This window comes from Stegastes partitus, unplaced genomic scaffold (assembly GCF_000690725.1).
Source record: "Stegastes partitus isolate 25-593 unplaced genomic scaffold, Stegastes_partitus-1.0.2 Scaffold690, whole genome shotgun sequence".
NCBI lineage: Eukaryota > Metazoa > Chordata > Actinopteri > Pomacentridae > Stegastes > Stegastes partitus.
This window is the reverse complement of record NW_007578421.1, coordinates 282,627-292,874: the sequence shown is the minus strand read 5'-3', so window position 1 is coordinate 292,874 and position 10,248 is coordinate 282,627. Positions and strand designations below refer to the sequence as shown.

At 49.0% G+C, this 10,248-nt stretch overlaps 2 protein-coding genes across 4 annotated transcripts in view; both read right to left on the bottom strand.

The window, feature by feature from the left end:
• Positions 1 to 4,521, bottom strand: part of LOC103363772 (RNA-binding protein 39-like) — a 10,363-nt gene extending 5,842 nt beyond the window's left edge. For 2 of the 3 annotated variants that reach the window (XM_008290663.1, XM_008290665.1), the window contains exons 1-4: positions 4,412 to 4,521; positions 3,775 to 3,834; positions 548 to 597; positions 20 to 196 (exon numbers count right to left, since the gene is read on the bottom strand). In XM_008290663.1, coding sequence (XP_008288885.1) covers positions 20 to 196; positions 548 to 597; positions 3,775 to 3,825 — 278 coding nt within the window. In that variant the 5' untranslated portion in view covers positions 3,826 to 3,834; positions 4,412 to 4,521. Of the gene's footprint in view, positions 1 to 19; positions 197 to 547; positions 598 to 2,277; positions 2,343 to 3,774; positions 3,835 to 4,411 lie in introns of those variants that run through there. The other variant, XM_008290664.1, reaches the window with a different exon arrangement.
• A 1,566-nt stretch (positions 4,522 to 6,087) lies between these two features.
• tsen2 (TSEN2 tRNA splicing endonuclease subunit) overlaps positions 6,088 to 10,248 on the bottom strand; it is an 8,155-nt gene continuing 3,994 nt past the window's right edge. Inside the window, exons 2-12 of the mRNA XM_008290660.1 lie at positions 10,121 to 10,219; positions 9,993 to 10,032; positions 9,606 to 9,836; positions 8,891 to 9,071; positions 8,725 to 8,799; positions 8,543 to 8,593; positions 8,314 to 8,458; positions 8,176 to 8,212; positions 7,984 to 8,095; positions 7,824 to 7,913; positions 6,088 to 6,701 (exon numbers count right to left, since the gene is read on the bottom strand). Of these exons, the coding sequence (XP_008288882.1) occupies positions 6,642 to 6,701; positions 7,824 to 7,913; positions 7,984 to 8,095; positions 8,176 to 8,212; positions 8,314 to 8,458; positions 8,543 to 8,593; positions 8,725 to 8,799; positions 8,891 to 9,071; positions 9,606 to 9,836; positions 9,993 to 10,032; positions 10,121 to 10,219 (1,121 nt within the window). The 3' untranslated portion in view covers positions 6,088 to 6,641. The remainder of the gene's footprint in view (positions 6,702 to 7,823; positions 7,914 to 7,983; positions 8,096 to 8,175; positions 8,213 to 8,313; positions 8,459 to 8,542; positions 8,594 to 8,724; positions 8,800 to 8,890; positions 9,072 to 9,605; positions 9,837 to 9,992; positions 10,033 to 10,120; positions 10,220 to 10,248) is intronic.

Here is a 10,248-nt window from a genome sequence, read left to right as displayed (position 1 = left end):
TGTCTCCTGGTGAACTCACTACTTGTGGTGGTCTCTGTAGCGCCCTCCTCGCTCTCTGCTGCGGCGGCGTTCTCGACTGCGGCTGCGACTTCTGCGTCGCTCTCGGCTGCGGCTACGTTTACGGCTGCGACTCCTTTTCTTGTCTCGACTGCGACTGCGCTTTCTGTCGCGGCTGCGAGTGCGGCTGCGCTTCTTTCTATCAGACACAGAGCAGCCAATCAGAGCACAGCCTGACAGTGACGTGATTTCAGCTCCTCCCCTCCAAATACTCATTAATGGATCAGTCACTGCTAATAATTTAATCAATTACAAATACATTAACCGACAAAACAGAAGATGAGGGACCTGCATGTAAGAACATGTAATAAACTGGTTGTAGCGTCTGGTTGTTCCACCAGATGAAGTGTCTTATTGGTTAATATTATATCGGCCGGGGAGATGGTTACTTTGACTATGGGCCACAGTAAGGAAAAAACAGACAGGAGCCTAAAGACCTCCAGAAACTGGGGGTCAGAGGGTTAAACAGCAGACACGTGGACAGGTGTACCTCTTGTTGCGGTCCTCCTGTCCATTGGGGCTGGGGGCCTTGGTGTCCTCCTAAGCGGGTCGACAGAGAACAGCATGAGGAGGCAACATTCAGGTGTGGAGGGGAGCAGGGAGGGAGGGGGGCAGAGAGAATATAGCACAGTTTAATGAGTCACATTCAAACAGGCTGTGGGGGAGGGGGGTCACAGGTCAGTCTGGGTCGGTCCGAGTCAGTCAGTCCCAACCTGCAGCCTGGTTCTGTGTGGGATCTGAGGCTGCAGCCCGGTTCTGTGTGGGTTCTGAGGCTGGAGCCCGGTTCTGTGTGGGTTCTGAGGCTGCAGCCCGGTTCTGTGTGGGGGGCTCTGAGGCTGCAGCCCGGTTCTGTGTGGGGTCTGAGGCTGCAGTCCGGTTCTGTGAGGGGTCTGAGGCTGCAGCCCGGTTCTGTGTGGGGTCTGAGGCTGCAGCCCAGTTCTGTGTGGGTTCTGAGGCTGCAGCTGGAGCTCCGGCAGCAGACAGACACTCCACAGTCCAGCTCGTCTTCAGTGTGGATGCTGTGCTGGGACTCCTCTGAAGGGCCCTGAAGCAGACAGGAGGCTTAGTCACTCACTCAGCCCAAACCAGAGGACAGGTAAACCTCCACACTACACCTGAGACTGTCACCTGTGCAGGCAGCACACCTGGCAGTCTGACATGTTCCACCCCTCCATCCTCAGCTCACTCATGTGCCTCCTCCCAGCTGACTAGATCACCTCCTGCAGCCAGACATCAGTCAGCCTGCAGGATGAGTTCAGTCCTGACAGATGTTTCTACAGGTGTTTCTATGGATGTTTGACAGATGTTTCTACAGGTGTTTGACAGATGTTTCTACAAGTGTTTGACAGATGTTTCTACAGGTGTTTGACAGATGTTTCTACGGATGTTTCTACAGATGTCTGACAGATGTTTCTGTTTCTATGGAGGTTCCTACAGATAGTTCAGATGTTACTATAGGTGTAAAAAGGTCCATAATATTTAAAAATGTTTTTTAAAGATGTTAAAGTATCACACACAACACACTTGCATGTAGCAGGCAGCTCTTAGAGGCCCATTGCATCATGGGTAATGTAGGCATCATTTTAAACAGGAAAAAGACAACGTGGACTAAAAAGGTGAGGACACCTTTCAAGCCACCGTCGACGCCCTGACTGGACGGCTGCTCCTCTACCTGTGCTACGCTTGGAGGAGTGAGGCAGCTGATAGAAGGAAGGAAATGAGTGGACGGGCTGGAACATGTGACCACACCTGTGTGACATCACGCCTTTAAACTTCCTGCAGAGCTGCCACAAGGAAACATGAGCCCTCACTGTCTTCAGTGGAGGCAGAGAGCAGCTTTACTTTAACCTCAACACTGACACACCTGCAGCTCACCCACAGGTAAGCCCCGCCCACCCCACCTGCTCTGTCCTGACCTCAGTCTCAGGATCTGATCCTGTGAGTCTTCAGCACAGCACCATTCTGAGTCCTGGCTCGTCGTGCAGTCAGGATGCAGAATGGTGCTTATGTTAAGCTAACGGCTAACTGCGATCCTCCTGGAATGGCTATTTAGTTACTTCCTGCTCTCCTGCCTGACACTTCACCTCCCAGAGTCCTCTGCTGGTTCTCAGCGAGGGGTGGGTCCAAAACCAGGGGACAGTTCACAGTTACCAGGGGAACCACAGTCATGTTACCATGGGGACCACAGTACAGCAATGCATGATGGGGGCTGTTTACTACCTTCATGTTTGTGACAGATCACACTGGCATTCAGGGGAGTAGAGGTGAGAAATCGTTAGGCAAGTCTACAAAGAGAGATAGATGGGCATTTATTCATGACAGTCTGAGGACGCCATCATCATCATCATCATCATCATCATCATCATCATCATCATCATCAACATCATCAACATCATCAACATCATCATCATCATCATCAGCGTCGTCATGGTTGTCAGCCCGACTCTACTGCTCGCTGACGCCACCATCAGTCTGACACAGTGAGAAACATCTGTGACAGCTAATCAGCTGATTACTGCCAATATTCAGATAATAAATCAGATCAATAAGAGCTTGATGCTCATAAGTGACCTTTTAGGGTTTGCACTGCAACAGCACATCAACTGAACAATCAGAAGTGAACTGAAACTGATCCTGGATCATCGGTAAAAAACTAACTAACTAATGTCAGCTCCGCCTGGTTCTGCACCCGGCTGACGACGACGTCCATCCGGGTCGACACAGGTTCAGTTTCACTTGAACTAGGTTACTGTTCAGGATTCAGGAATGGTGTCAGACGTAACACCTGGCAGGTAGCGCTGCAGGTAACCATCTGTCAACTAATCCATCAGCTCTTTGGCCTCTACAAGACCAGGAAATGGTGAAAACGTGGATCAGTTTCCTCAAACTTCTGGTTTAGTCCAAAGACCTTCAGTTTACCATCAGGGGAAAGAAACCAGAAGATATTCACAGTGAAGAAGCTGAAATCAGTCACGGAGTTTAAATTAAACAAATGATTAACACAGACTGTGTTAACCCTGCAGGGCCAGATGATCAACACAGTGAACTGCTGATAGGCCTCTGTTAAACATCTGGTGTCTGAAACACCAAAAGGTTCCAGAGTCTTGAAAAAAAAATAAAGGTAAAAAGGATTTTTATTGATTTTTTTTAACCAAAATTCCAAAAGTATTTAGTTTACAATGAAAAAAGACAGAAAGCTGCAAAAAAATTGACTTTAACTTATTGATCATACAAACAGCTGCTGATCAGGATGCGTGGCACGAACGAGAGCCTGACGCCTGGTTTCTCTGATATGCAATGATACGGGTCTGATGAGACCAACTGGGATCTGGAGGACTGGATCTGCACAGAAAGGTTTAAAGACGATAGAAACAGTGACTAAGAACCGCTCTCATGTCTTCAGTTTCCATCCATCCCTGCTACTGATCTGAACGACCGGTCAGCCAGTTGGTCAACCAGTTGGTCAACCAGTTGGTCAACCGGTTGTCCAGTCTGCAGCGTATTGATCCATTATTTAATATCTGACTGCAGCTTCTTTCTTTGCTCTTGAAGATCTTTGGACAAAACAAGACATGTAAGGAGACACTGATCCACAGGTTTCACCATTTCCAGTGTGGAACCTGAGCCCAGTGGTGCAGCTCAGGTTCTGCAGCTGGACGAGGAGCAGTAGAGTCCAGCTGAGAGGTTCAGAACTGCAGAGGACTCAGCGACTCTCACCTTCCTGTACGGAGCCTCCAGCATCGCCTCGATGTCCAGGTCATCAGCCATCCTGCTGCCCTGCACACAGAAACACTGTTGGTCACTGGTAAGTCTACACACCGTCTGAGAACATCTGAGAACATCTGAGAACGTCTGAGAACATCTGAGAACGTCTGAGAACATCTGGGACCTGCCCACAGTCCGACCAACAGCCTCCCATAAACCAAATCTGGCTGACGTCACATTTCTGTCAGTCCATCAGAGTACAACAAGACCAGAACTTCTGGATAATTTAGAGAAGTAACAGAAATGATGGACTTGAGCTATGTCCAGTCGCTGCTCAGCGGACCGACCTGCCAGGTGACCTGCTCGCTGCTCACCTGCCAGGTGAGCCGGCTGCAGCTCGGATGCTACATTAGCCGTTAGCCCTCCAGCTGAGCGCGGCTGCACCGGACAACTGCCGTCGCTGTGCCCGGTGTGTGTGTGAGCTCAGCCGGGTTGACTTCAGGTGAAAAACACCTGCGGACTCCGGAGCTAGCAGCAAGCGGCTAGCCGGTCCCAGCAGGCCTGTCCCGGGTCTTCTCCGGCTTCTAGCGGCCGTTTGTGGGGCCGAGCGCCGGCAGAGAGGCTCCTGACGCCGCGGAGTGGAGCTTACCTCGGTACACAGCGGCTCGGTGGGTCAGACCCAGCTGACGTCGCTCAGTTCGGTTAACGGCGGGTCCCGGTGCAGCCCGACGGTGCTGTTAATGGCGAACACAGGAAGCTCGTATTGTATCGCGAGATGTTGTTACCGCGAGATCAAAACACAGCAGATCCAGGAATAAAGTGTGTGTGTGTGTGTGTGTGTGTGTGTGATGTGCAGCCTGTCGTGGCTCCCACAGACGGTACCAACATAATATAAAACATGATGTGTTTATTAAAGTCGGTGGTTGAAGTTGTTCTTCACGCGGTTCTGGACTTTTAACTTCTTTCAAACTGAGTTTTATTTTTCTTCATGTTTCCCCCCCAGCAGCTACGAAGATCAGTAGGTATCAGGTATGTTGAGCTTAGAGTCAGAGTTCTCAGAGTCACGAAGGTGTCTCTCTTTTTACCTGCTAGGTCTCCATGGTAACTGATGCTGTGGAGCTAGGTCTCCATGGTAACTGATGCTGTGGGACTTGGTCTCCATGGTAACTGATGCTGTGGCGCTGACCCGGTCCAGGTTCTGTTCAGAGTTCCAGATGTAAACCAGCTGACAGAGCGTCTCCCTTTAACCAGACGGTTTCCTGACTGTTATTTATGAGCGATCCAGACTCTCAGCTGAGGGAATGTGTTTATCTGCTAACATGCTGAGCTGTGCGTCACTAATATCACTGAATGAAGCCGTGGAGCTACAGCATCACACTGTAAACATCACGTTGCCATGGGAACCAGACGTGTTTAGTTGGAGATGCAGAAATCCCATAAATATGTTTTAATGCTTGGTTCTGATCTGCTGTCAGGTCCGTTTCCTCTGCTGCTGCTGCAGCTGATAGAACCGATCAGAACATGGATCATTCTGCTGGTATTGATCACAGAGAACATTCAATCAGTAACATTCATTCACTCTGATTGGGCCAAAAGTTAAAGTGATTTCCTGCATTCTGGGACAGAGTCAGACCTGAATGAGCTTCAGCACCAGATCAGGTTTAAATGTATGAAGGTTAAAGTTTAGCTTTAATGTGCAGCTGTCAGCTGGAAACCAGCGGCTGCATCAGGAAACATTCTCTATGAACACGTTGAACAGTTTCTACCAGCATTCCTGTCTTCACCGTTTACAGTAGCGGCGCTTTTTACCATCATCATGTTGATGTTCCTCATTGTTCTCCATTAAAACAAGGTTCTGACTGAAGAAGCTGCACGTGATCGATTCATTCAGTGCAGAAGAAGAGTCACGTGACGCGTTAACACCTCCTTTAATGAGAACAGAGTCTGAAGCAGGAAGCTGAACCTCCTTCATGATGCCTGTGGTCTCTGCTGGAGCTTTGGTTCATGTGGAGCCGCTGCTCAGAGAAAGTCTGGATCTGTTGAACCTGCTTCGTAGGTCAGCCTTACTCTGGTGTTTATCTGGTTGTCATGTGAAGCACGTTGTGACGTTATTATCATCAGTATTGTTATTAAAACGTCATATTTTTAGTCGTAGCAGTATTTATACTACTGTTCTTAGTATTTTATTTTATTGTTCTCATAATATAATCAGCATTATTTTTAGTTGTAGTACTTTTATTCGTAGTACCATTTTGATAAGAGTCACTACTAAAACGTGAACTCCGATTACTTTGCTGTAAACGACCCACATGCTGACGTCACCTGTTTCTCTACAGTTGTGTTTAATCAGAGCAGTGAACCTGTAACATCATGAAATCCATTTTATTGGAGCTGTTTGGAACATTTCATTCACTGACGTTGCTCCTCAGCATCTGGCTCAGCTTCACTCCTTCACAGTGGAACTCAGACTGCCTCCTCTGGCCGATAGCTTCTGACAGTTCTGGTGATGTTTTGGGACAACGTGTGACTCACTGTGACGTTCATGGTTCCCAGAAGATGCTCCCCACAGACGAATGACATGAGCAGCTTCCAGAGCAACATGACTGGATGGTCCAGCAGTTTCCATGGTTACCTGTTACCTGGAGGGTCAGCTGACTGAAACCTGAACAGAAGCATCAGAAGTGAACTTGCTGGACCACATCTGTTCACGGTTCAGAACCAGAACCTGCAGTCCAACATCACAGATTACTGGTGGTCATGTTCTCCTTCAGCGTCCATGTTTGTCTTCTGCCTTCTGATTGGCTCAGTTGTGGCTGACATCACCAGCCTCCTTGTGACATCATCTCTTCAGGACTTCGTCAGCTTCTCCTGTCAGCCAATCAGATGTCATCCTGCTCTGTTCGCTCTCTGGAGGAAACCCACCTGCTGACAATCACTTCCTGTCGAGACACAAAACGTTATGAGCAACGTCAGACTGAGGGCAACCTTCATCCTGGACAGACGGAAAGAATCACCAGTCCTTGAGTGAATCGTTTGTGTCGAGTTTCCATCAAGAAAAATAACCAAATCTGAGCCTCACATCCTGATATTTCACCAACATCACTTTATTCAACATGTACAAAACCTCAGAGAGACTGAGAGGAACATCCATCCTACTGGATCAATGAATGGATGCAGCATGGATCAGAACCAGAGACCAGAGGAGTCATTTGGTGGAGACACATTCAGCTGATGGTGGAATATCTTTCTACATCTGATGGTGGAACATCTTTCTACAGCTGATGGTGGAACATCTTTCTACAGCTGATGGTGGAACATCTTTCTACTGATGGTGGAACATCTTTCTACAGCTGATGGTGGAACATCTTTCTACAGCTGATGGTGGAACATCTTTCTACATCTGATGGTGGAACATCTTTCTACAGCTGATGGTGGAACATCTTTCTACTGATGGTGGAACATCTTTCTTGGTTTTTACATTTTTGTAAAGTCGATGTAAAGACATAAAACAGTCCAATAATCAACACGTGAATCAAAACTATCAAAACAAGATGCTGAAACTGTTGGATCCTCCAGTGGAACCAGGAAGACTTGTGCTGTGACCATGAATAAGCAGCAGGAGGCGCTGAAGCTCCACTGCAGCTCCATCAAAGTCCATCTGAGTGGAGCTCCACAACCCAACTCTTCGGTTGTTGAGTCTTTTATGCTGGAAATGTTATTATCTTTTATTCACACGTGTCTTCTAGTCGTTGCTTTACGTGCTACTAGTTTATATCTGTGACTTGGACTTGCTGTTGTGTCCAGCCTGAGTCCTCTGAAGCAGCTTTCTCTCATTACACAGCACAAGTTCAGGCGTTTCTCTCTACTTTCTCTTTGAATGTTGTTTGTCCCTCATAAAAGAGAAATCCCCACATTTAAAGAACTAAGGACACATCGCTACAGACAGACACGCCCCCAACCTGCCCCGTCACTGATTCATCAGCACAGGAATCTGCTGCTGTCCACAACAAACATGGTTTCCTCCTGAAGTCACTGTTAAACGACAGATTCACGGCTCGTACCTGAACCTTCAGTCTGCTCAGGCACTCAGGTGAGTCCAGCTCCGCCTCTGATTGGTCGGCAGGGTAGATGATGTAACACAGCATCAGCTCCTGTGAAACAAGCACAGCTCGTCTTCAGAGGAACACCAACAGCAGAATGAAGAACCCCGTGTGTTGTTACCTTGGAGACGTTGGCGGTGATCCTGCTGAGAGCCGCCAGAGAGCGCCACGAAAACGGACGCAGCGCTGAGCCCCTGAACCCATCGTCAGCACGCTCAACTACCACCGAGTAACTACGGGAAGAGGGTGGGGACAGGTTCAGGAAATATCTGGTCAAGCTGAGGTGCGTCTTAGCATCCACACTGAGCGTTACCTGGCGTGGTAGAACGGTGGTCCTTTCCTGTACAGCACTGGAAAACACAGCAGAGTGTGACAACACGCTGATGCTAGACCCCGCCTCCAATTACTTTAGACTCCGCCGCCTGTAACTTCAGGTGTGTGAGTGTCTTACTGAGGTCAACGCCGTACTTGGCTCCGCCCCCTCCTTTGGGGACCCAGCCCCTGCTGCGGAAGTGATGATAGGCTGCGTACGAGCTGACAAAGTCGGCACGCAGCGACCGGAACTTCCTCCACAGCTGGACGACTGACAGGGGCTCCTGAACAATCACAGGACAGGACACCAATGAGGTCACAGCCTGCCACCAGATAACAGCGTCACATGATTAACGAGCAAGAGTTACCTGCTGCAGGTGGACAGACAGACAGCCCAAACCGTAGACCAGGAAGAAGGCCTGTGGGAGCAGACAGACGGACGGACAGACAGGTGAACAGGTGATCCAGTTCAAATGCTCACTTCCTGTCTTGTCTCCATGGCAACAGCAGCTAAGGCTCATGGGTACTGTAGTATTTAGAGACGCGTTACCTCCTCCAGACTGAGCTGCAGGTCCTCCGACAGCGACAGTGGAGTCCGTCGGACCTCCCTGGGCCGCACCGCAGCCTGCAGACACACACATGACTCAGACACACACACACACACACACACACAGACAACAACTTTGTCCAACACAAGGTCTCAGGTGAAGACTAACCTCATCGTCAGACACCACCAGGACAAAACCAGGACCTGGAACCAAGGAACCAGAACTAGAACCTGGACCAGGTTCAGAGTCAGAGAATGAATCAGGACCAGAACCTGGACCAGGTTCAGAGTCAGAGAACGAATCAGGACCAGAACCTGGGCTGGAGTCAGAGTCGAGGTCTGGATCCAACCTGAAACATTCACAGGAGACATCAGGTGTTTCTCCTGATTGATTGATGTTTGAACAAATCCTGAATGTGGGAGGTTCTAAGCAAAGAACTGAGTCCTGATTTCCAGAATCTGCTGCGTTCTCTCTGTTCATCAGAAACTCCTGAACATCTCCTGAACATGTGGGGACTCCAGGACGCACACGTCAGGAGAAAGTTAACTCGCAAGAGAGTTAGTGAAAGTTTCTACTGGTAAAGAAATTATGAAAATATTGGAATTATAGCTAAAAAATGGTCAGATGTGAGTTTCAGTGCTGAAGATCATTCCTACAGAGGTTCAACAGATTCTGAGGCGACTGACCTCCTCCAGTCCAACCAGGAGTCTGAAAGTCGACTATTATCAGAAGATACCTGTTGATGTAAAGGAGCTGAATCGAGCAGAACAGTCGACTCGGCAGCAAAAACCATCAGCTGGTATTTTCAGACTCAGGTTTTTAAAGCAGAGCCTATAATCGACAGATCTGTGAATAGGGTCTGGTCAACAACAAGCCGCTCTACCTGCAGCTTCTCTCGGCCTCCAGGTGAACCTCTGGCTCTGCCCTCTGCCTGCCTGAAGAGGCTCCGCCCTCTGGCCCTGCCTCCTCCTGTCCGTTCTCTACCTGATCCTCCCCCCTCACGTCCTCCATCTCCACTGGCTCAGACAGTTTGAGCAGGGTTTGATTGACAGTTTCCTCGTCCAATCCCTGAGCGGCGAGAGATGCCCCCGCCCACCTGAGCAGCTCCTCATACCTGTGACAGAGGGGGAGGGGGTAAGATGTGATGTCATCATGTAAGGGACAGTGATGTCATCATGTAAGGGACAGTGATGTCATCATGTAAGGGACAGTGATGTCATCATGTAAGGGACAGTGATGTCATCATGTAAGGAACAGTGATGTCACTGACCTGGACTGTGAGATCAGCGGCAGAAACACACCTTTGTGTTCTGTAACAGAAACAGAGACCAGCTGAGTGCGGTGAACAGAACCGATTGGATCACAAATGATGATGTCATTGTTCAGGCTAAAACTCACGTTCCCATTGGTCAGAGATGCCGTGGTCCGGTCGGGCTCTGGACAGAACGCCTTTACCAAAATAACCCTGAAAGAGCAACACAAGTTCAGCCTGAGAGACTAAACTCTGGGCGTCAATACTCAGACCT